General features: G+C 37.7%; 1 protein-coding gene across 1 annotated transcript; it reads left to right on the plus strand.

The window, feature by feature from the left end:
- The first annotated feature begins 779 nt into the window (after positions 1 to 779).
- Positions 780 to 7,240, plus strand: LOC107781621 (protein NSP-INTERACTING KINASE 3). Its single transcript, XM_016602357.2, has 10 exons — positions 780 to 1,333; positions 1,488 to 1,620; positions 1,726 to 1,797; positions 1,930 to 2,073; positions 2,542 to 2,601; positions 2,834 to 2,931; positions 3,071 to 3,217; positions 4,219 to 4,560; positions 5,829 to 6,223; positions 6,629 to 7,240. The coding sequence occupies exons 1-10, from the start codon at positions 1,234 to 1,236 to the stop codon at positions 6,941 to 6,943; spliced, it is 1,806 nt and encodes a 601-aa protein (XP_016457843.1). The 5' UTR covers positions 780 to 1,233; the 3' UTR covers positions 6,944 to 7,240.
- The last annotated feature ends 19,011 nt before the right edge of the window (positions 7,241 to 26,251 follow it).

Consider the following 26,251-nt stretch of genomic DNA (forward strand, 5'->3'; position numbering starts at 1 on the left):
AAGAAACATTGTTAGCATGACCAACAAAAGACCAAAATATCCGTGATCGGTCGAATATTACGACGGGAATCTCGGCGCGTATCAGTAAGGAACCAACAATCAGCTAATCAAGAGATTTTTACCTTTTATAAAATTGTATTTAAAGTAGGATTTCCCTATTATATAAAAGGGGATCTGGTAATTCATTGTGAATATTGTAACACACATTCCAAAGCAATACATTATTATTCTCTTTAAGTTCTTATTCTTCTGTCTTGATATCGATCGAAATACGTTGGGCTCGAGGGTGGCTAACCTTCTAAGGCGAAACTGTTCAATTCGTGTGGTTTGCATTTACTTTATCATTATTTATTTCAATTGCAATCTGATTTATCATTTTGTGTCAAGTTAATCTACGTATCTTTAAAATCAATTACAAATTCAATTGTTATCCGATTTTGAGGGTAAACAATATTTGTTGGTAATTTGATTAAAAAAAAAAAAAATTCTAAAATAAGTTCAATTACATGAATAGTGTTAAAGATCTTTTTACTATTAGCCTATATAGCTCAATTCTTCCGTTTTATTTTGTGTGTGTATTTTAGTTTCAATGATAAAATGCATCCAAAATTTAAAATTGGCGGTTACAATTGAAATAAATTTGGAGAGGGAAAAGTACATGTTTTTTTACTCTGTATTCTTTACTTTTAAAAGTGTCCCCATCTCTATCTGAGAGTTTTTTGGCCTTCAGTTTGGCCTATTATGAGTGTCTATCTATATGTTTCTGATTATTAATAAATAATAAAAAGAATGACTCGACATAATAATAGAGAGGGATTGTGATGTTGATACTGAAAAGGATATAGTGTAAAGGAAAAAAAGCTACTTTAAGCTAAAACTCACCAAGAAGAAGAATAATTGAGTAAAGGAAAAATCCCATTCTTGTATACACTCAAATGGTGCCCATTTTAGTATAATTGAGTCAATTCTTGAAAGAGAAGAGCTGGTTTTGTATAAAGAACAAAAATTGGCATCTAGGTTTTTGAGACCTTTTTAGTCTTAAAGAACGAGCAAGTTTATCAGGTTCTTGTGGTTGAAACTGGATAAAGGGCATTTCTTTTTATGGCAATGATTGTTTAAGTTTGGCTAGCTTTGGATAATGTTGAAGAGGTGAGTTATGACAAAAATGGATAAAGGGCATTTCTTTTTACTTTGTTGGTTGTAGAAATTTGTACAGGTAAGAGTGTAGCAAGAATGTTGCATCTGCTTTGGAATGTGGGGCTGCTACTTATTTGTACATTGATGATGGAGAGTTCTTCTGCTACACTTTCTCCTACTGGTATAAACTATGAAGGTTGGCTTCTTTCTTGAAATTCCTCACTTGTCCTGAAATTTTCCTTTTGTTAATTAGGCTAAGTATAAATTAATTCCTCTCAAACTATGGTTTAATTCTTTACAGTGGAAATAATCTAAAAGAGTGACTGTTTCTATATGTAATAAATGTGCAGTTGTTGCTTTGACGGAAATTAAGAAGGCTTTACATGACCCCTATAATGTTCTGGACAATTGGGATGTGAATTCCGTAGATCCTTGCAGTTGGAGAATGGTTACTTGTTCATTTGATGGCTATGTTTCTGCTCTGTAAGTAGTTTAGTTGAATAGTATTTTTGCAGAAATTTTGTTGTGTAATCAAAAGGCCTGAGTTTTATCCAGTAATTGATTGATGAACATTTTCTCTTGCATCAGAGCACTACCTAGTCAAAGTCTATCGGGCACATTATCGCCTGGAATTGGCAATCTTACTAACTTGCAATCTGTGTAAGTTCTTGACTATATGCTTCTCTTAGTTACTGCTGCTTGGTTCCATTACAATCTTTGGTCAATTCCTATACGATTTTCTCAGTGTTCTAAGCCATTCTTTCAGTAAATTGTACTTGATCTTTCATGTAGATTGTTGCAAAACAATGCCATTTCCGGTCCTATACCTGATGTGATTGGGAAGTTACAGAAGCTTCAGACAATTGATCTCTCCAACAATAAATTTGAAGGCGAAATACCCACTTCTTTTGGAGACCTCAAGAATTTGAATTATTTGTGAGTTCATGAATTTTCACTTATAAGTCACTTTCAAGAGACCTGTTTGTTCATTCATTGTTGGTATCATTTTTCTGGCCTGTTGTTGATATTTACTTGTTTCTATTCTTCATCTCGAACCAAGTGTCTTTCGGAAACAATCTCTCTACCTCCCAGGGTAGGGGAAGGTTTGCGTACACATTACCCTCCCCAGACCCCACTTGTGGTACTCCACTGGGTTGTTGTGTCACCGACTAAAATTGACTCCTAACGATATATTTCATCGTCGAACAAGAGAGGTGATTAACGTTATAGAATGGATTCCTCCAGTCTCTAAGATTGAATGCCTTGCTCTTGCGTATGCCAGCATGCCTTCTTTTACACATTCGCTTCAAAGTTCATTATGCATATCCGGCAAAGACTTCATTTACTCAAATTTTCTGTTCTTTCATCATATATCTGACTGACTTAGCTGATCATTTCTTGCAGGGATGTCTCTTATAATAATCTAAGTGGTACCCTTCCTAAAATATCAGCACGAGCTTTCAAGTGAGTCGCCTTTTCTCTTGCCATAATACTCAGTCATTTCATTTTGAGGTAGTTATTCCTTACATTATTGACGTTAAGTTATGGTTGTCCCTGTAACTATCAATACCAACTTGACAAAAGTCAATTAGTTAAGAATACAGTAAATGTTTTAGGATAAATTGCTATGTTTGAAAAGTATTTTTCATTAGTATTCCTCACTATAAAAAATGAACTTCCTCTTCATGGCTTTTAGAGTGCTTGGAAATCCTTTAATTTGTGGTCAAAGTTCTGAGAACAATTGTTCGGCAGTCTATCCAGAACCACTGTCCTTCCCACCAGATAGTCTGACAGGTATGTATAACATTTCGTGCTCAAGTCCCTTCCTTTTCAACTGAACATGGAAAACTGTTAAAACATTTATACATATTGAGGAAGTTATGCTATTTGTACTGTTGAAGATGTGTTGCATCTAATGTTTTTGGTATCGTAGATCAACCAGGTGCTGCTCGCAAGAGCCGTCGCGTGGTTGTTGCATTTGTTGCAAGTTTTGGTGCTGCTTTTTTGGTCAGTGTAGCAGTGGCTTTTGTTCTTTGGTGGCACTACAGACATAATCGGCAGATCTTCTTTGATGTCAACGGTTAGTTGATTTTATTTTTGCCCCTCTTCTCTATGATAATTCCAGCTTTTATTGGTTCTGTATCTTCTGATTCTTTAGTTGTCAAAGATTCTATCTTTGTGCCTTTCTTCATGGATATATAAGTTGAGCCAAGAAAGATGTTTGGGATCAATTCTATGTTTACCCAGATTGAATAAACCTATTGAATGTGAAGAACCTTAGAACCCTATCAGCAAATTATGAAGGCCTTGGCGTACTCATAAATTCTGGTCAGTTTTCTCGGTGAGGACGCATAAAAGCCCTTTTCTTTCAAGTTACTTCTACCTATCAAAAAGAAAAAAAGGTTTCAATTTCACATAAATTTTTCGTTTATATTTCCTGAACCACTGTGGAGTAACTTTAATTGTTGGTATTTGACAGAAGAGTGGGTTGCTCTAGTGGTGAGCACCCTCCACTTCCAACCAAGAGGTTGTGAGTTCGAGTCACCCCAAGAACAAGGTGAGTAGTTCTTGGAGGGAGGAAGCCGAGGGTCTATCGGAAACAGTCTCTCTACCCCAGGGTAGGGGTAAGGTCTGCGTACACACTACCCTCCCCAGACCTCACTAGTGGGATTATACAGGGTTGTTGTTGTTGTATTTGACAGAAAGATTTTCTAATCACACATCTGAATAATTGTACTTGCATTTTCTTGTGAAGGTTGACGCATACATTTCTGTAGAAGGAAAATGATGGCATAAAAAAATGTCAACAAAATTCACCTTGAACTAGATGAATTCACTGCTTATAACATCACAAATTTCCAACTTTACTCTCTTCGTGCACCTTGCCTTGTCAATTGTTTTCTGCCCCTTGTACAGACCAGTTTTGGGACTTTGGCATTAATTCTTTCCAAATTATTTTCCATCACTTGTTACTGAACAAAGCACTATTATTTTCTTCTTGTCTCGCCAAATGTTTTTTTTCATCTGTCCTATCTAGCAATTCTGTATTGCTTTATCTGAGCAATGACTTCTCAATTGCAGAGCAATGTTATCCAGAGGTATGCTTGGGTCACCTGAAAAGGTACACCTTTAAGGAACTGTGGAATGCAACTGACCGATTCAGCTCAAAGCATATTTTGGGTAGGGGAGGATTCGGGATTGTGTATAAAGCCTGCTTAAACAATGGAACTGTTGTGGCTGTCAAAAGATTGAAGGACTACAATGCTGTTGGTGGTGAAAACCAATTTCAGACAGAAGTAGAGTTGATTAGTTTGGCTGTCCATCGGAATCTTCTCCGTCTTCTGGGGTTTTGTTCAACTGAAAATGAACGGCTTCTTGTTTACCCTTATATGCCAAACGGGAGTGTAGCATCACGATTAAAAGGTCAGCTCATGGCTTCAATATGTGTTATTGTTAATACTTAGTAATCACTACTTGGACTATTACCTTCCGATAATTAGTCCAACATTACCATTTATTGAAGTTAAAATATTCTCATGAAGGTGTTTTTTTATTAACTACTCTCTCCATTCCACTTTATATGACAGATAATCGACAGGACACATAGTCTAAAATGCTAATTTCACTCATTTATTATATTGGAGTCGAAGAAAATTTCAAAATAATGGTATAAACTAGTTATAGAGAATATCATATCAAATCTTAAAATTTGGATAGTTAAACAAAATTGAATTCTTGGAAGTTATAAAAGGTATATAGAATAATATCATTACTAGAGCAATGTCAAATTTTGGACCGTGTCAGGAAGTCATATAAGTATGGAATGGTGCGAGTAGTTTCTACTTCCTAATGTTGTTGCCATATTAACATGCATTTTAGGTGCTTGCTATCACCAGTCCTATTTTACTTGCTGACTACTCTAACTAAACTAGAATTTGGTCTCTTAAAGATGTGGAATTTGCTTGCAAAAAGGGTGCATGATGGAAGAAAATATTTAGTTACACAGAGAAAAGGAAACTAAGATGAAAATTTTGAAGCACAGAAAGAAGCATATCCGCAGATATTTCAAACCTTTCTTTTCTCTTAAAGTTTCTTATGGGTGACGGTTTTGGTTTCTCTTTTCATGATGTTTCTAGCTTCACTCTCTTGCGTACACCATATGTTATATTTTGACTGTCATGACCACGTTCTTTACCCTAGTTTCTTTGGTAGTTTAACTTCTAGTCGCCTCTACTACAAGAAAAATATTAAATGATGGAAACTCTTCGCAATTTGGATTGAGAATTTATTGAGGCATTTAAATACTTTTAGCAATTCAACCGATAGCACCTTCATCGAACGTTGTGAAGACCAGTGACTACTGCTATTACCACTGTCGTTGGTGATTTGAATTCACAAGATTCTGGCCTTGAATTTAAGTATTAACTTAGATGTTACGATCCACCCTCTCCTCAGTCCCATCCTGTACTACTGAAATTATATGTATAATCCATCATCAGTTTGCTGCAGGCTGGAACTATTGTTGTATGTTTATGCATGTTCGAAAGCCAAAGCAAACACATTTTCCTTTTCTAGAGCTTTATCAGCTACTACTATTTATTAGTTTCCAACTCACTGAATTTTGTATAAGTTGAAGAACTGATGCACATATTGCCTTGACTGAAAATGCGTCGTGGTTTCTCAATTTGCAGATAATGTGTATGGTAGACTAGTTTTAGACTGGTCAAGGCGGAAAACGATAGCACAAGGTACAGCACGAGGGCTAGTTTACTTGCATGAGCAGTGTGATCCCAAAATTATCCATCGTGATGTCAAAGCAGCCAACATTTTGTTGGATGAGGAATTTGAGGCAGTAGTTGGTGATTTTGGGTTGGCAAAGCTCTTGGATCACCGGGATTCTCATGTGACAACTGCTGTTAGGGGCACCATTGGCCACATTGCTCCGGAATATTTGTCAACTGGCCAATCTTCTGAAAAAACTGACGTTTTTGGGTTTGGAATCTTGCTGCTTGAGCTGATTACAGGCCAGAAAGCCATGGACTTTGGTCGAGGGGCCAACCAGAAAGGTGTTGTTATGCTTGATTGGGTGCGTCTCTCCTCTTTTTCTTTCTCCTGGATGTACTGAGTAATTTTTGGAATATGTATTGTGAATCCCGAGGGGAGTACGTTATGCAAAGGGGGACTGAGTTTTTGAACTGAACGCGATATTTTCAATACGTAACATAGATATATATACATAAGGGAAAAAACAATGAGTGTAGTGCTAAGAACATTAAAGGTTTGAACCCCTTAAGTTTAATTCTTGAATCTGCCTCGAAAGATTTGAGAAAGAGAAGCCGGTTGTTCTAGCTGTTTTCTTTTCAATTATGAGGAGTTAAAGGTTCAAACCTCAAATGTGGCTAGCTAGTGTTTTGTGCATCTAGTTTACCGGACCCTCTAATTAGCACACTTCAACGAACTCCCTCGTTTAATTACTGCTAATGTTATGCAGGTGAAAGAGCTCCATCAAGAGGGGAAATCGAACCTTATGGTGGATAAAGATCTGAAAAATAACTTTGACCGGATTGAACTGGAAGAGATGGTTAAAGTTGCCCTACTATGTACCCAGTTCAACCCTTCTCATCGGCCAAAAATGTCCGAAGCATTAAGGATGTTAGAAGGGGATGGTTTGGCTGAAAAATGGGAGGCATCACAAAAACTTGAGGCACCAAGAAACCGCGCTTTTGAACATACTCCACAAAGATATTCCAACTACGTTGAAGAATCGTCACTAGTTGAACCAATGGAACTTTCTGGACCTAGATGACATCCATTTTTCCTTCTCAGTTCTTATCATCCTTGAACCAATGTATGTATTCATCTGTAAATGAAAAGGGTAAAGTCATGTGTAAGCTTCTTGTTAGCTGAGTTCATATATCCTCTTGCTCTCTCAATTTTGAAATAATATGCCACATACATATAATTATGATTGCATTAGTGATTTATTAGGACGAAAGGTTTGAGATTTATGAGTAGAAAGGCCATACGGTTTGCTATTTTCATGTACAGTAAAGATTTGATGGAAGATATCTTAGTTCATAATATCTTATTCCTTGATCTTTTATACTTCCAAGCCATTTTGAGAAGTACAAACATACCTGATAAAGGGACTGTTTTGGTCCTTTAATGCTGTTTGGAAGCGCAAAAAAGTGGACATTGTTATCCAAGTCATATAAAAGTGGTTTCAATTCTTTAAAATGTTGCATATTGTATCAAAGATTTTTACCTCCAAATTTCTTAATTCAAATAGTAAAAGAAAAAGAACCTAATGAATCAAACTCGATCCCTCCTAGAAGTATTTCTTTTTCTAGGAATGCACGGACATGTGTGTGTGTGTGTGTGTGTGTGTGTGGGGGGGGGGGGGGGGGAAGGCATGGAATTTGACTTGAATTTTCTTAATGACACATTACCTAACGCGGAACAAAAAGAGGTACTTTCTGCAAAGATTTGGAATTTAATTTTTTCTTTTTGTGGCAGTGCTTTTACAAGCCATTGGATGGTGTTTACTTGTTAGATCACAAATATTTATGCTGAAATAATGAGTGATAATTCAATTTAACCATTTGTGTATCATAAATTGGCAAATCAAACACGATTTGGAAGGAATGAACATGACATTCTCAGCTATAACAACCCTTAAAGATTTGGGAACTACCCCTGACAACAATCAATAAAGATATAAACAAAGGCTCCATTTTTGGTTCAAACCAGGAGATTTCAGTAGCTAGTAAAAACAATCTCTCTGAGGCTTAGTGCAATTTCAACATGACACAAGATGATGATGCTATGAGGATCATTAAATGCAGAAAATCAAGGAAATGAGATTAATAATTGCAGAGGAGCAGCCTTTATCAGAAGAAGATTTCAACCACACTTATACATAAATACATACATACAGAGAAGATACAAAAGAAGCACAGATGCAACAACCTGAAATGGAGGCTTCCTTGTGTGTCCACAAAAATGTTTTTTTTCTGCTTTGAAATTGTTGATGAAGGTAGACAAACGGAGCTCTATGCACTATAAATCAGTTAAACACTAGAGGAAATATAGATTCTAGTTAGCCTACTCACCAACACAAGCTATTCTCTACATGCTGTAACAAAAAAGTCATTGGTTACTAGCATCAAGACACAGACATGCTGACTAAGATCATCTGGAATGAGCCTAACGTCGTATCTTCAACTCGAGAGGCTCCAGGTAACACCCCTTCATTCAGTAGTAAGCAGAGTGACTTCAATGAAGTTTCAGAAAAAGTGTCCCTTAACCTTGTTAATATTCCCTTTTTCTTCCTAAGCAATCAAAGAGATCTGAGAAGAGTGATTCGTAGCAGTGAGATCAAAGGACAGCATTAAACAGAGATGGCATCGATGCATTGGCTGTTCGAGAAGTAGGAATTCATGGAAGGTATTATGCCATCAGCAGACCAGAGTTTGAATCAAATAAGTCATAACAGCTACTAAGTGGTAATTGGTAATAATATATCCAAATGGTTCTGCACGACTTTAATAAAAAGGGAAGACTACACAAGGTGGAGAATGAAGGATCTTAGCAAAATGGGAGTGTCTGCAAGTTTGGGACTAAGATACATCTAAACTATGCTGGATTGTATGCTGGAAGTTATTCATACAAACAGATCAGAAGAACATGGAATGGAAGGAGCTGAAAGCATTATGGAAACTCCAGGCTGTGACCCTCACATAAAACAAGATCTATAAGAAATATGATGTTTGTTGACGCCACCTAATCACGATTGCACACGAACACAAACGCCTCAGTTATTCATTCATAGAACTTGAGAGATTTTAATTACTCATATGATCCTATGGCATTGAGATTAACCATATAGTTGAATGAAGCTCCTCTAATAATAGTTTTCTATCATGCCTTTAAAGATCCAAAACTACATGCATTTCATAACCCATATCTATCAAAATCCAAAAATACCCAAATCAACTTCTCTTACTTGTCCTCTTAACAACAGTATCACATATCAGTCTCATTAAAAGAGTGTTAAATTAAACCCAATCAGCGAATTCCTAATGCAACAAAAACCTATTAAAAAGACAAACATAACAGCAATAAAAAGGAACTACTAGCATATTTCAACAGATATAAGCTATAATCTTGATGCAAATAAACAACATACTCATAACATAAGCAAAAACAACACTTTTCTACCATGCTTTCATGAGATCCAGGATCTCATACTAACATTAACCCAAAATCTATCAAAATCCAAAAGTACCTAAATCAACTTTATTACTCCTAAAAGTAACAGTACTGAAGCCTTTACAATGTCAAAAAGAAATCGTAGCATTTATCAACAAATATAAGCTGAGATCTTAATGCAAATAAGCAACATACTCATAACATAAGCAATGACAACAGTTTTCATCCATGCATTCATTAGATGCATACATTTCAATAACCCAAAATAAATCAAAAGCAAAAATACCCAAATCAACTTCACTTACTCCTTTCTATCAACTGTAATATGGCCATTATTTTGTCAAATGAAGTCCATCTTACATAAGTATAATCATCTTTGCAAAGTGTAGACTTTGTTGGCAATATTTTTTGGGACCCAAAAATATTGCATTGTGTGTTGGACATCATTTGCACAAGTTGTATCTCTTCTTTTACACCTAAGAGGTCAAGACTTTTTTGCCTATAAAAGGGAAGGCCATTAGTTCATTTTAGACACACCAACAAGACTTGTCTTCAATTCTTGTTTCTTCCTTTCTTCCTTTATTAAGAGTGTTTTGTATGAGAGTTAAGTGTTGGGAAGCACTTGTGTGAACCCTTTCTTTGGAGTGATCTTGTGAAGTTATTCTCTTAGGGTATTTGGGATTAATTAGAGTGTTTATTCTAATTTTGTACTCTCTTTTGTACTCTTATTGTTATAGTAAATTGCTCCTCTCCGCTTGTGGACGTAGGTCACTTTGACCGAACCACGTTAAATTTGTGTCTTCTTTATCAACGTCAATTGTCTTTGTTATTATCATTATACCGTTGTTTGGCTATATTACGCACTACCCGGGTTCCCGATCCTAACAAATTGGTATCAGAGCCGGATCTAACAGGGTTAGTTTCAATAGCCAAAATGACTCTAACAAAGACCTATGTTGAGAAATTTGATCAAAAAGCAAACTTCGGAATGTGGCAATTAAAGATGGAAGCTATCCTAATTCAGGATGGCTTAGACTTGGCGTTGCAAGGAAAGGAGAAGAAATCGGATAAAATGACGGATGAGGAGTTTGCCATCATAGACAAAAAGGCAAAAGCAGGTATTATTTTAAATCTCTCAAATGAGGTTTTACGTGAAGTTTCTGTAGAAACCACAGCTAAAGGCCTGTGGAAAAAATTGAAAACCTTATATATGAAGAGGACGGTGGAAAATAGACTTTACCTGAAGCAGAAGTTTTATACAATTCGTATGGGTGAAGGTACCTCTATTCTCTCTCATCTTGACACATTTGATTCCATTCTTATGGATTTGAGTAATATAGATGCTTAAATTAAAGATGAGGATCAAGCCGTGTTACTGCTTTGTTCTCTACCCCCATTTTTTAAGCATATAAGAGATACTATGCTTTATGCAAAGGATAATATCTCTTATAAGGATATTAAATCTATCTTAAAATCAAAGGAACAGATAGATAATGATATTACTGGGGAAGCTAGTGGAACTCAAGCGGAAGTTGGCTTGTTTGTTAGGGACAACTCCGACTCCATATCCAGATACAATAATTTACAGTGTCGCTATTGTCATAAGAAATGTCACATTATCTCCGAATGCTATAAGCTGAAAAATAAAGAAAAGCATAAGGAAAGAAAAAATGAGCATAAAAATACTGACACCGCCGAAGCTAGTGTAGCAACTGATGAGATTGAGGGAACTATATTTTTAGCAACTGAAACTAGTTTCAGATTAGACAATGAGTGAATTTTAGATTCCGGTTGTTCATATCATATGTGTCCTAGAAGGGACTTGTTTTCTACATATGATTCAGTTGTAGGTGGAGTTGTCCAATTGGGTAACAATGTTACTTGTAACGTTATTGGCAAAGGTACAATTCGGGTCAGAATGCACGATGATGTGGTAAGAACTCTCACCGATGTTAGATATGTTCCTGAGTTGAAGAGAAATCTCATATCTTTGGGCACTTTAGAATCCCTTGGGTGCAAATTCACTGGTGAAGGTGGAGTTCTGAAAATGTTTCAAGGTGCTCGTGTGATCATGAAAGCACACAGATCTGGTTCGTTGTATACTTTATTGGGATCCACTATTATAGGCCCTACTACAGTTTCGGTATCAGACAATTTATCTGATTTTGATGGCATTAAATTTTGACATATGCCCATTGAGGCTTTTGCGGAGAAGGTGGAGCAAATTTACTATATCATCCAAAATTAGGCCAAGGTGGAGATTTGTAATATGGCCATTATTTTATCAAATGGAGTCCATCTCACATAAGCATAAGTATCTTTGCAAAGTGTAGATTTTGTTGGCAATATTTTTTAGGACCCAAAAAATATTGCATTGTGTGTTGGACATCATTTGCATAAGTTGTATCTCTTCTTTTACACCTAAGAGGTCAAGACTTTTTTGCCTATAAAAGGGAAGACCATTAGTTTATTTTAGACACACCAACAAGACTTGTCTTCAATTCTTGTTTCTTACTTTCTTCCTTTATTAAGAGTGTTTTGTATGAGAGTTAAGTGTTGGGAAGCACTTGTGTGAACCCTTTCTTTGGAGTGATCTTGTGAGGTTATTCTCTTAGGGTATTTGGGATTAATTAGAGTGTTTACTCTAATTTTTTTGTACTCTTATTGTTATAGTAAATTGCTCCTCTCCGCTTGTGGACGTAGGTCACTTTGACTGAACCACGTTAAATTTGTGTCTTCTTTATCAACTTTAATTGTCTTTGTTATTGTCATTATACTGTTGTTTGGCTATATTCCGCACTACCCGGGTTCCCGATCCTAACACCAACAGTATCAGATGTGAAGCTCTTTACACTTTAAACTTTCAGGAAAATCCTAAACGTAACATGCTGATTATCAAAACGCAGCGAAAAAAGCTAAAACTTTCAGCGAAGATAAGCCACAATCTTGATACCGATAAACAACATAGTCATACGGCGTAACATAATTAAAAACAGAAAATTTCTACCATGCATTATGAAATCCAAGATTGGAAACATTTCGTTAACCAAAACCTAACAAAATCCAAAAATACCCAAATCAACTTCACTTACTAAATCCATTTCCAAAAAGTAACATAGTACTAATAATAAAAATTATAACGAAAAGACTAGAACTTTCTTTCAGCAAAGATAGGCTGGGATCTTGATATGAATAAACAACAGACTCATAACATAAGCCATCACAACAAACACAACCCCAGCCAAAGCAATGACAAAAGGTTTCTACCATGCATTCATAGGATACAAGATTGCATACATTTCATAAAGCAAATATATCAAAATCCAAAAATACCCAAATCAACTTCATTTACTCTTCTACCAACACTCAAGCTCCTTAAGGAGTGACAAACTAAATCCATTCAGAATATTCCTAAAAGTAACATACTGATTACGAAAACAACGGAAAAAAACTAGCTAAGATAAGCTGGGATCTTAATGCAAATTAAAAAAATACTCTTAAGTCAAGACTGCATACATTTCATAACCGAAATCTATCAAAAGCCAAAAATACAGAAATCATCTTAAACTCCCCTTCTACCAACAGTGACAAACTAAACCCATTCAGAGAATTCTCAAACGCAACGTATTGATTATAAAAAAACGAACAAACAAGCTAAACATTTATGGGGCTTCAATAGGAAACCCAAGCAATGTACTATTGATGTAAGCTCCTCTACAATAAGCAATAATTGACCTATCAACAAAAAAAAAGAAGCGATAGTGGAATCAAAAGTGCAGATATCTTGCCAAAAAATATAGCTCCTTTAGATTTTGTTGTTGCCAAAAAAGATAGTTGTTAGGTTTTTCCCTCTTATTCCACAGTCACGGAGAGGCACTTTTCCACATCTGCTGCAAAGTTTAGTTCGCTCAGTGTCAACCCTTTTTCCTCCACGATTTTCCCCTCTTGTTCCACAATCAATCCCTTCACGATTTTTCCCTCTTGTTCCACAATCACAGATATGTTTTCTTCCATTTCTCAATTTCCCCAATCTTCTGTTTCTTTCTCTTCCCTTTTCTTCCAACTCTAGACTGTTTGGTGCTGTGCACTGTAATTACATCGATGATGAAGAAGAAAGTCACTTGCTGACATCGACATTGCCTTGGTTATCTTTGTCTTCCTGATTCTAGTGTTGCACTTCCAGAATTTGAATCAGACATTTTTCTTTCCCTTTTTTTCTACTGTTTCACTATCTTGACTCTTTGGCCTTCTTTCTTGATCAAAATATTCAAACTAGAGAATACCGGAGATGGAGCGTGCGTGTGGGTCTTTTGGGGATATTTACACTTAAGATTTTTGGTTCGATTCCGCTTAACGGTCAAATCAACGCTTCTCGAAATTACAAAAAAACCAAGGATTTTCAGTTTATTCCACCGGATATCCTTATAGTTCACCCATTCACACAGTTCCTCCTCTAAAATATTTAAAAAGTGATCCGAGAAAACATACGACTTTTGATTCCAAAACAATAATAATACCAAATGAATTGGGCCGGGACAAGCGAGTAATTGTCTACATAATTTTAAAGATATTAGCTTCTCCTATCTCACTATCCTTATTTAGCTTACATATAAAATTTAAAAATAAAACAATAAAAGCAAAGAAAATTGAATAATAACTAAAAAGTTGAAGGTAAAGATATAAAAAGGAAAACATACAAACACCAACTTCTATAATCTATTGGTCCTCCTTAAACTCAAAGTAAACCGCAAATGTCAAATGAAATTCTTGCATTTTAATGCGTGAATCTTAAACGCTAATTTTTTCAAATCCTAACTTTAACTTTTTAGCATTATATCCTAAACTTAACGTGTAAACTTTTAACGAACTCTATATATGCCTAAAATTACAAATATAAACTTTAATTTTGAAGATTTACGATGAATAATTTTTTGCTAAAGAGAAAGATGCAGAAGAAGTGTTCCAACCGTTGAAAGATATTCATTAATGTGAATCCTGTTGTGATGGTTTGAAATTCGTTAGAAAAATATTTCTTAACACATTAATACTAACTTCGTGATAGCCGAGACATTTCCAATTTCCAAAATATAAATGGCTGACCAAATTTACATTTTTTAATTTTTACTATATCATTGTTTTGTGAGCTGACTTATATTGTCATGATGATCACTTTTAGATATACATTTATTTTATAAATCAAATAACTAAATAAGCCTTACATAGTTTTTATAGGCGCCACATTGGCTATTATTAAAGCCTTAAATTAAACCGTAGTGGATAAAATTGGAAAGTACACCGATTTTGTAACGACCCGACTGGTCGTTTTGAGTATTTTAGTTTTGGATTGAATTGGGACACTTGGTCCCTTGGTTGGAGGCTTACGTTGTAAGCGTTGACCGAAGTTTGACTTTTGTATAGATGATCCCGGAATGGTATTTTGACGGTTTCGATAGGTTCGTATGGTGATTTTGGATTTAGGCGTATGTCTGGATTTGGAGGTCCCTAGATTGATTTAGTTCTATTTGGCAAAAGTTGGATAGTTGAAGGTTTGGAAGGTTGATAGATTTGACAGAAAGTTGACTTGATGATATCGTGTTCGAATTGTGGTTCCGAGAGTTAGAATAGGTCAGTTGTGTCATTTGGGACTTGCATGCAAAATTTGAGGTCATTCTGAGTTGTTTAGGCATGTTCGATGTAAGTTTTGAATTTGAAAATATAGATTAGTTCCTTAGGCTTGAATTAAGGTGTGATTCGTAGTTTTGATGTTGTTTGGTATGATTTGAGGCCTCGAGTAGGTTCGTGTTAGATTTTGCGATTGGTTGGTGTGATTGGACGGGTTTCGGGGGGCCTCGGGTGTATTTCGGATGGGTTCCAAACCATTTTGCTCTTGTTTTGAACTGCTAATGTTGGTGTCTGGTTTCCTTCATCGCGATTGCGACAAGACAGTCGCATTCACGGAGGGTATTTTGATGGCAGGTGTGTTTGTTCTTCGTGTTCGTGGAGCTTGGGGGGCAGTGTCCTTCTAGTTTACGTATTAGTGGTCACGTTCGCGTAGAGGAAGGCCGGCTGGAGGGATGGCAAGCATTTGGTCTTCGCGTTCATGTGCATGTGACCGCGTTCGCGTAGGCCCAACAGATTCGAGTATCACGTTCACGTAGAAGGGTGTGCAATTGGGCATGGAAATGGTCTTCGCGATCGCGACGTAGGTCCCGCGATCACGATGTATTTACCTAGGCAGAATTACATAAATATTTTATTTCGAGGGTTTTGGTTATTTTATCACATTTTGAGATATAGAGCTCAGATTCGGGCGATTTTGGAGGGAATATTTACGTTCTGGATTGGGGTAAGTATTTTTGACTCGGATTTGTTTATTATTCATAATTCCAACCTTGATTTTAGCGATTGATTGATGGATCTAAGCGAAGAAAATGAGAATTTTAGTAAAAATTGATGATTTGAAGGTCGATTTGAGGTCGGATTTGGATGAAACACATATATTTGGACTCGTCTTGAAATGGACGTTCGGAATTTGTAAGTTTTGACGAGTTCCAAGGTGCGATCCCGGGGTTGACTTGCATAATTGAACCAAGATCTTAGCTTTATTGTTTGGGCTTGTTTCCTATTGCTTTTATTGATATTAATAAGTTGTTTTGGCTAGATTCGAGATATCCGGAGGTTGATTCACTTGGGAAGGGCTTCTTAGAGTATTGACTTAGCTTGTTTGAGGTAAGTATCTTGCCTAACTTTGTATGGGAGAATTATCCCTTAGGATTTGATATATTTACATTAATTTCTCTATGTAAAACGACGTGTACATGAGGTGACGAGTGTGTACACGGGCGTATGTGTGATTTGTGACCAAATTAGACCTTAGTCTATTAATATGCCTTGAATTGGGGTTGTTCGCTATATGAACATGCTTTGTTGTTGAATATTTTTCTGCACTCTTGTACTATTGTCATGTTGTTGTATCTCGTTGTGAGCTGTGGGCTATGTCTTGATGTGACTTTGGGATATTATTATTTTTATGATATTGAGGCACATGTGAGCTTGTTGTGCGGGTTGATTGTTGTTGTGTGGAGTATATGGGTGGCGAGATGCGCATGCGGCGGCATAAGGGTGGTGTATTGATACGCATGCAACGAGATAAGGGGGCTTATGCGCGTGTAGCTATATAAGGGGAAATATTTCATTGTGAACCCTCACACATCGATATAAGGGTGGCTTGTTGATGATGTTATGTGGTATTTCAGGTTGATTCTTTATGTTATTCATGTGTTGGAACGAGTTTATGTTTTGAACATATCCTTATTTTTCTTAAATGACTTCACTTTGCATTTTTATGAGTTATTGGTCGATTTTTTCCTGTTATCACATGCCCCACTCTTGGTTGATATTTATTCTGTTATGTTTTTCGTTGTCAGTATTATATTGATATCTTGCACAGGTTATTTGACTAGTGAATGTCTTGACTTGAACTTCGTCACTACTCCACTAAGGTTAGTCTTGATACTTACTGGGTACTGACTATGGTGTACTTATACTACGTTTCTACACATTCTTTGTACAGATCTAGGTACCTCAGATCATGAGGGTCATTAGAGAGTGGTGCCAGGCCGTTGGAGACTTAAAGGTATACCTGTTGTTCTGCTCGCAGGCCTTAGAGTCACCCTCTTAGTTGCTTTATTACTGTTTATGTATTCCAAACAGTTATGTACATTTTGAGACTTATTATGTACTCCTTGTAGAGCTTATGACTCAATATTATTGAGTTTCAGGATTGTGACTGTTGTATTCGCTTTACGACTATGTTATGGTACTTTTCAGCTTAATATTTAAGTTGTTATATTCTGTTTGATCTCATCATGTGATAGGCTTACCTAGTCTTAGGAACTAGATACCATCACAACCCTTATGGTGGGATTTTGAATCGTAATAAGTTGGTATCAGAGCTCTAGGTTCATAGGTTCCACGAGTCATAAGCAAGTTTAATAGAGTCTTGTGAATCGGTACGGAGACGTCTGTACTTATCTTCGAGAGGCTACGAAACTATTAGAAAATTTCACTTTTTTTTATTCCTTAACGTTTGAATTTATTAATTTCGGAATTTTAGCCTTTGTATTTTTATTCTCTCACAGATGGTGAGGACACGAGCTTCAGTTATTGATGATGCTGCCCTCGATGCCGGTGTTGCTAGAGGCCGGGGCAGAGGTCGAGGCCGAGGTAGAGGCAGAACATGTGCCGCAACAAGGGGACATGCGAGGGCCACGACTGAGGAGCCACCAGTAACTCCGGTTGGAAGCAGGCACCTAAGCCTGTTGCTACCCCCGGACTTTAGGAGACTTTGGTGCATTTTCTATGCATGTTATGTACCTTGGCTCAGGCGAGGTTGATCCCAATTGCACCAACTAATTCTCAGGCTGGGGGAGGAGCTCAGACTCCCCCCGCCCACACTCCAGAGTAGCAAACTCATGTTGATCAGGCTCCGGGTGCCATACCGATGCAGCCCGAGATCAGACCAGCTGCATCGGAGGAGGAGCAAAAAAGGTTAGAGGGGTTCCAGAAGTATCATCCTCCTCATTTCATTGGTGGAGCTTCTTAGGATGCACAGGGTTTCGTAGACCAGTGTCATCATATTCTGTGTACTATGGGCATAGTGGAGTTAAGCGGGGTCAACCTTACTACTTTCAAGCTGGCATGGCCGGCATATAGATAGTGGAAGAATTATGAGGAGAGTAGGCCAGCTGGAGCAACGCATTTGTTCCCAATTCACTGATCGTTTCTTGAGGGAGTTCGTTCCACAGACCTTCAGGGATGTGTTGTGTATCAAGTTCGAGTAGTTGCTCCAGGGGAGTATGATTGTGTCCCAGTATGCTATGAGGTTTACTGAGTTATCTCATCTTGTACCTGCTTTGATTTCCACTGTTAAAGAAAGGGTCCGTAGATTAATTGAGGGACTTGGTTATAGCCTCAAATTTGGGATGGTACATGAGTTGGAGACTGAGATTTCATTCCATCAGGTTTTGGAGATTGCTATGAGGTTGAAGCATATCCAATACCAGGAGAAAAAGGGATAGGGAGGCTAAGAGACCTCGAGATTTTAGAGGGTTTAGTGGTTCCCATTCTGCGGTTTGAGTTTGTCATGGCAGAGGTTTTGCAGTCGACCAATTCATTTCGCACTTTAGGTTACTCGTAGAGCTTCATCTAGTCAGGGACCTCATGGTACTCATATTGGACAGTCATCTTTCAGTGCACCTTTTGCATGGGGTTCCTACATCGATTATTCTAGCCGTCCGGGTTAGACTCAGTACTAGCAGCCATGCTCGCAGAGAAGTTGTTTCGAGTATGGTGATACTAGCACATGGTGAGAGATTGTCCCACACTTCGGAGGGGTGGACCTCTGCAGGGTACTCATGCTATGGTTTTTGCTCTAGTTGCTACTCCACCTGCACAACCAGCTAGAGGTGGAGGACAGGCAGGTAGAGGACGTCCTAGAGGGGGAGACTAGGCCCATTGTTATGCTTTCCCTGGCAAGACTGAGGCTGTTGCATCAGATGCCGTCATCACAAGTATTGTTCCAGTTTGTCATAAGGATGTATCAATTTTATTTGATTTGGGTTCTACTTATTCGTACGTGTCTTCCTATTTTGCTTCATATTTGGAAATGTCTCGTGATTCTTTGAGTACTCCTATTTATGTGTCTACACCCGTTGGGAATTCGATTGTAGAAGACCGGGTCTATCGCTCTTGTTTGGACACTATTAGAGGCTATGAGACTAGGGTTGATCTTCTGTTACTCAATATGGTGGATTTTGATGTGATTTTCGGCATGGATTGGTTGTCACCATATCATGCTATTCTTGATGTCATGCTAAGACCGTGACGTTGTCTATGCCGAGGTTGGTGAGGTTGGAGTGGAGAGGTTCATCGGGTCATGTTCCTAGTAGGGTGGTATCCTTTTTGAAGGCACAATAGATGGTTGAGAAGCGGTGCTTGACATACTTATCCTTTGTGAGGGATGTTAGTGCTGACACTCCTACCGTTGAGTTAGTCCCGGTAGTGAGAGAGTTTCCAGATGTGTTTCCAGTAGACCTACCGGGCATAGGGATATTGATTTTGGTATTTATTTGGTACCAGGCACTCAGCTCAAATCTATTCCACCATATCGAATGGCACCAGTGGAGTTGAAGGAATTGAAGGAAAATCTCTAAGAGTTGCTTGATAAGGGTTTCATCAGACCGAGTGTCTCACCTTGGAGTGTTCCAGTTCTATTTTTGAAGAAGAAGGATGGTTTTATGAGGATGTGTATTGACTACAGGTAGCTGAATAAGGTTACTATCAAGAACAAGTACCCACTATCGCGTATTGATGATTTACTTGATCAGCTTCAGGGTTCTGGGGTATTCTCGAAGATTGACTTGAGATTGGGGTACCATCAATCGAAGATCCGGGCTTCAGATATTCTAAATACGGTTTTCAAGACCCGCTATGGCCACTATGAGTTCTTAGTGATGTCTTTTGGCTGACCAATGCCCCAACAATTTTCATGCACTTGATGAACAACATGTTTCAGCCGTATCTTAATTCCTTCATCATTGTGTTCATTGATGATATATTGGTGTATTCTCGTAGTCGAGAAGAACATGAGCAACACTTGAGGATCGTGCTCCAGGCCTTGAAGGAGACGATACTATATGCTAAATTCTCCAAGTACGAGTTTTGGTTAGCCTTGATGGCATTCTGGTCCACGTGGTGTCCAGTGAGGGGATTAAGGTGTATACGAAGAAGATTGAGGCAATTCAGAGTTGGCCCAAGCCTTCTACTACTACTAGGATCCAGAGTTTTCTAGGTTTGGTCGGGTATTATCGCTGTTTTATGGAGGGTTTCTCGTCCATTACAACTCCTTTAACTAGATTGACTCCAAATGGTGCACTATTTAGGTGGTTTGATGAGTGTGAGGAGATCTTTCAGAAGCTCAAGACTGCCTTGATTAGAACTCCTTCTAGTTTTTCCTTCAACATCGGGTTCTTATACAGTCCACTGTGATGCTTCACGGATTGGCATTGGTTGTATCTTCCTACAAGAGGGTAGAGTGATTGCTTATGCTTCGTGTCAGTTGAAGCCCCATGAGAAGAACTACCCAGTACACGATTAGGAGTTGATAACCATTGTTCATGCGCTTAAGATTTGGAGGTACTATCTTTATGGTGTGTATTGTGAGATGTTCACGGATCACAGGAGTCTTCGGCACTTATTCAAGCCAAAGGATATAAACTTGAGGCAACGAGATGGTTAGAGCTACTAAAGGACTACTATATCACCATTCTTTATTATCCCGAGAAGGCAGATATGGTGGCTGACACTTTGAGCAGGAAGACTGAGATCATGGGTAGTATTACTTTTATCCCAGCTAGGGAGAGATCGTTAGCTTTTGATCTTCAGGCTTTGGCCAACAAGTTCGTGAGGTTGGATGTTTCAGAGCCTAGCAGGGTTCTTACTTGTGTTGTGTCACATTTGTCTTTGTTTGAGCGCATCAAGACGCGTCAATATGATGATCGCCACTTTCTTGTCTTCAAGGAAATGGTGCATCACGGTGATGCAAATGAGGTGACTATTGGTGATGATGGGTATTGAGGCTTCAGGGATGGATTTGTGTGTTGAATGTGGATGGGTTGTGGGAGCTGATTCTTGAGGCCCATATTTTGCGGTATTCCATTTATCCGGGCACCGCGAAGGTGTACCATGATTTGAAGCACCACTATTGGTGGAGAAGAATGAAGAAAGATACTATGGAGTATGTGGCTCGATGTTTGAACTGTCAACATGTTAATTATGAGCATCAGAGACCTGGCAGTTTACTTCAGAGGCAAGATATTCCGGAGTGAAAGTGGGGGCTTCCACAGACCTTGAGGAGATTTGATGCAGTGTGGGTTGTTGTTGACAGACTGACTAAGTCTGCACACTTCATTCCAGTCATGACTACCTACTCTTCAGAGCAACTGGCTTGGATTTATCTTTGAGAGATTGTTCACCTTCATTGTGTGCTGATGTCTATTTTCTCCGATAAGGGCACGCAGTTCACATTGCATTTTTAGAGAGCCGTGCAGCGTGAGTTGGGCACACAAGTCGAGCTGAGTACGACATATCATCCACTGACGGATGGACAATCCGAGCGCATTATTTAGATGTTGGAGGACATGTTACGAGCCCGTGTCATTGATTTCGGGGGTAAGTGGGATCAATTTTTTCCGTTAGCAGAGTTCGCCTACAATAACAATTATCAGTTGAGTATCCAGAGGGCTCCTTATGAGGCCTTATATAGGAGGCGGTGTCGTTCCCCAGTTGGTTGGTTTGAGCTTGGGGAGGCTAGATTATTAGGCACTGATTTGGTCTATGATGCTTGGAGAAGGTGAAGATGATTCAGGAGCGTGTTCGTATAGCGCAATCTAGGCAGAAGAGTTATGCTGACAGGAAGGGTCGTGATATGGCATATATGGTGGGCAAGAGGGTTCTACTAAGAGTTTCACCCATGAAGGGTGTGATGGGGTTCAGGAAGAAGGGCAAGTTGAACCCTCAGTGTATTAATCCTTTTTGCGATTCTTGAGAGAGTTAGTGAGGTAGCCTACAAAATTCATTGCCACCCAACTTGTTGGGAGTTCACCCGGTGTTCCATGTTTTCATGCTTCGAAAGTACTATGATGATCTGTCACATGTTTTATATTTTAGCTCATTGCAATTGGACAAGGATTTGACCTATGTTTATGAGTCGATGGCTAGTCCGGAAGTTGAGGTCGAAGAACATTACATCAGTGAAGGTTCAGTGGAGAGGTCGACCGATCGAGCATGTGACTTGGGAGACCGAGCATGATATATGGAGCTGATATCCTCACCTTTTTGGCACTTCAGGTATGTCTCTATACTCGCTCGAGGATTAACATTTGTTTAAGAGGGGGAGAATGTAACGATCCGGCCGATCATCTTTAGTAATTTAGCACCATTTCTCTTTTGAAGATCCCCATACGTGTATTTGTAATCATGTGACTTGACGGAATGGTTGGTTTGGTTTTGGGGTATTTTGGATTGAATCAGGACACTTAGTCCTTTGGTTGGAGGCTTAAGTTATAAGAGTTGAACAAAGTTTGACTTTTCTGTAGACGATCCCGAAATAGTATTTTGATAGTTCCAATAGGTTCATATGGTGATTCTTCACTTAGGCGTATGTACAGATTTGGATATGGAGGTCCCTAGGTTGATTTGGTTCTATTTGGCAAAAGTTGAAAAGTTAAAGGTTTGGAAGGTTGATAGGTTTGACCAAGATTTGACTTTGATGATATCGGGTTTAGATTATGGTTACGTTATTTAGAACAGGTCCATTGTGTTATTTGGAACTTGCAAGTAAAATTGTGGTTATTCTGAGTTGTTTAGGCATGTTTGACGTAAGTTTTGAATTTGAAAATTTGGATTAGTTCCTTAGGCTTGAATTGAGGTGCGATTCGTAATTTCGATATTGTTTTGTGTGAGTTGAGGCCTCGAGTAGGTTCATGTTAGGTTTTGAGATTGGTTGGCGTGATTGGACGGGGTCCCGTGGGCCTGGGGTATGTTTCGAATGTGTTTCAGATTATTTCTCTTGTTTTGGACTACTGATGCTAGTGGTTGGATTCCTTCATCGCGATCGCGACAAGGCAGTTGCGTTCGCGGAGGGTATTTTGATGGCATGTATGTTTGTTCTTCGCGTTCGCAATCGGGATATTGCATTCGTGGAGCTTGGGGGTAGTGGCCTTCGTGTTTGCGTAGGAGTGGTCGCGTTTGCGTAGAGGAAGGTCGGCCGATTGGATGGCAAGCGTTTGGTCTTTGCATTTGCGTGCATGCGACCGCATTCGCATAGGCCCAACAAGTTTAAGCATCACGTTCATGTGAATGGCCCCGAGTTCACATATAATGGTCTATAGTTGGGCATGGAAATAGTCTTCGCGATCGCAATGTAGGTCCAGTGATCGCGATGTGTTTACCTAGACAGATTAACTTAAATATTTCATTTAGAGGGTTTTGATTATTTTATCATATTTTAAAATATAGAGCTCGAATTTGGGCGATTTTGGAGGGAAGTTTCACGATTTGGATTGGGATAAATATTTTTGATTCAGATTTATTTATTATTCATGATTTCAACTTTGATTTTAGCTATTGATTGATGGATCTAAGTGAAAAAATTGAGGATTTTAGTAAAAAGCTTTCTAAGTAAAAATTGATGATTTAAGGGTTTATTTGAGGTTTGATGTGGATGAAACATATATTTTGGAATCATAATGGAATTGGTGTTTGGAATTTGTGAGTTTTGGCAGGTTTTGAGGTGCAGACCCGGGGTTGACGTTTTGGGTTGACTTTGCATAATTGATCCAAGATCTTAGCTTTATCATTTTAGTTTGTTTCCTACGACCGTTATTGATATTATTAAGTTATTTTGGCTGGATTCAAGCCGTACAGAGGTTGATTCATGCGGGAGAGGATTCTTAGAGTATTGACTTAGCTTGTTTGAGGTAAGTATCTTGCCTAACTTTGTGTGGGAGAATTACCCCTTAGAATTTGGCCTATTTGCATTAATTGAGCTATGTGAAGCGACATGTACATGAGATGATGAGTGTGTACACGGGCGTATGTGTGATTTATGACCAGATTAGATCTGAGGCTATTAATATGCCTTGAATTGGGATTGTTTGCTATATGAACATGCTTTATTGTTGAATATGTTTCTGCTATTGTCATGTTGTTGTATCTCATTATGAGCCGTGAGCTATATCTTGATGTAACTTTGGGATATTATTGTTTTTGTGATATTGAGGTATATATGGGCTTGTTGTGCGGCTTGATTGTTATTGTGTGGAGTATAAGGGTGGCGAGATACGCATACGGTGGCATAAGGGTGGTGTTTATTGATGCGTATGCGGCAAGATAAGGGGGATTATGCACGTGTAGCTATATAAGGGAAAAAATATTTCATTGCGAAGCTCACGCGGCGACATAAGAGTGGCTTGCTGATGATGTTTTGTGGTATTTCAGGGTAATTCTTTATGTTATTCATGTGTTGAAACGGTTTGATGTTTTGAACATATCCTTGTTTTTCTTAAATGACTTCACTTTGTGTTTTTATGAGTTGTTGGTCGATTTTTCCCTGTTATCACATGCTCCACTCTTGGTTGATATTTATTTTGTTATGTTTTGTGTTATCAGTTTTATATTAATATCTTGCACAGGTTATTTGACTAGTGAGTGTCTTGACTTGAACCTCGTCACTGCTCCACCGATGTTAATCTTGATTTTTACTGAGTACCGACTGTGGTGTACTCATACTACACTTATGCACATTCTTTTTGCGGATCCATGTGCCTCAAATCATGCGGGTCATTAGAGAGTGGTGTCGAGCTGTTAGAGACCTCAAGATATATCTGTTGTTTCGCTCGCAAGCCTCGGAGTCACCATCTTTAGTTGCTTTATTACTATTTATGTATTCCAAACAATGATGTACATTTTGACACTTATTATGTACTCATTATAGAGTTTATGACTCAATATTATCGGGTTTTAGAATTTTGAATGTTGTATTCACTTTACGACTATATTATGGCATTTTTCAGCTTTTATTTAATATTTAAGTTATTATATTCTGTTTGATCTCATCATGTGATAGGTTTACCTAGTCCTTAGGAACTAGGTGCCATCACGACCCTTATGATGAGATTTTGGGCCGTGACAAATTTTATACAGCTTCCAAATTTTAAGTTATAAGTATGTGTTACCCATTTCATAAGCTTCGCTATAAACTTGTGTCTTCGTCGTTTAGTATACCATGTTGGTATAATGTATACATCACTACAAGTTATCGAGAGTCGTCTTAATTTTAGTTCCTCATATTTTACAGTGAAGTGAAATTGTACTGAACGAATATATTAAGCTCCCATTAGATAGAGATTTTGTTTTTTCCATAAAAAAAATGATAACACTGTTTGTTCATGAAATTTGCTCAATTTCTGAAATTTTTTTGAAGACAAACTTTCAAGTTCCAAAAACTTGTTTGGACTAGTTTTTGGGTGAAATTTTTTCTTCCACTCACGAGACTTCAACTTTTTTCAAATAAAATGCATGTCCAAACACAACTTCAACTTTTAAAAATTATTTTTCAACATAACTTCAAAAACGTTTTCTTTTCAAGTTTCAACTAAATCTATGTCCAAATGCTAGCTAAATCTTTTGCATTTTGTCTCATTTAAATACAAGAAGCTTTAAATTGTGAACTCTTCGATATTTATTAAAAAAGATGTGTTCAATTACGAACTTTATATATATATATATATATATATATATATATATATAAAATTTAAAATATATTAATTCTTTTTAATTAATCCAACAACTCAAGCTTTCTCCTCCCGTGGTGACGGGGGTTTGACATTTGCCCCCTACCTTGTTTATTAAGAAACAAATAGAGAAGATACATTAGGAAATGTACCGAAATGTAAAATAATAAATGAGAGTGAAAATGATAAAGGCAAAATAGATAATGCATAAAAAGGAGGGGGGAAAATATATTTCAAAGTTTGGGAAGATATTTGATTTTTAAAACAAAATTGGACGGAGAAGCAATTTTCACCCTTTAAAATTTTAATTCCACAAGAAAAATAAAAAAGATGCTAATAATCTGCAAATGCAATTGCCTATAACAATTATACTATGATGACAAAATAGGTCATTTTGAGTTTTACACTTTATTTTTGTGTTCCGAGACCTCGATTAGCCCCGTTTAGCATTTTTCGATTTGCGTGTGCAGGCCATTTCTCGTTCCGGAAAGTCTTTATGTGAACAATTAAAGAAAATATAAATTTGTGCATTAAAAATAATTTGAGTT

Source organism: Nicotiana tabacum, chromosome 24 (assembly GCF_000715075.1).
Source record: "Nicotiana tabacum cultivar K326 chromosome 24, ASM71507v2, whole genome shotgun sequence".
NCBI classification, from domain to species: domain Eukaryota; kingdom Viridiplantae; phylum Streptophyta; class Magnoliopsida; order Solanales; family Solanaceae; genus Nicotiana; species Nicotiana tabacum.

What these genes read in the sequence shown, in the direction of transcription:
- LOC107781621 (XM_016602357.2), top strand. Translation starts at nt 1,234, where the DNA reads ATGTTGCATCTGCTTTGGAATGTGGGGCTGCTACTTATTTGTACATTG. An exon ending in GATGGCTATGTTTCTGCTCT is followed by an intron (nt 1,621 to 1,725) that starts GTAAGTAGTTTA and finishes CTCTTGCATCAG; the next exon opens with AGCACTACCTAGTCAAAGTC. An exon ending in CTCAAGAATTTGAATTATTT is followed by an intron (nt 2,074 to 2,541) that starts GTGAGTTCATGA and finishes CATTTCTTGCAG; the next exon opens with GGATGTCTCTTATAATAATC.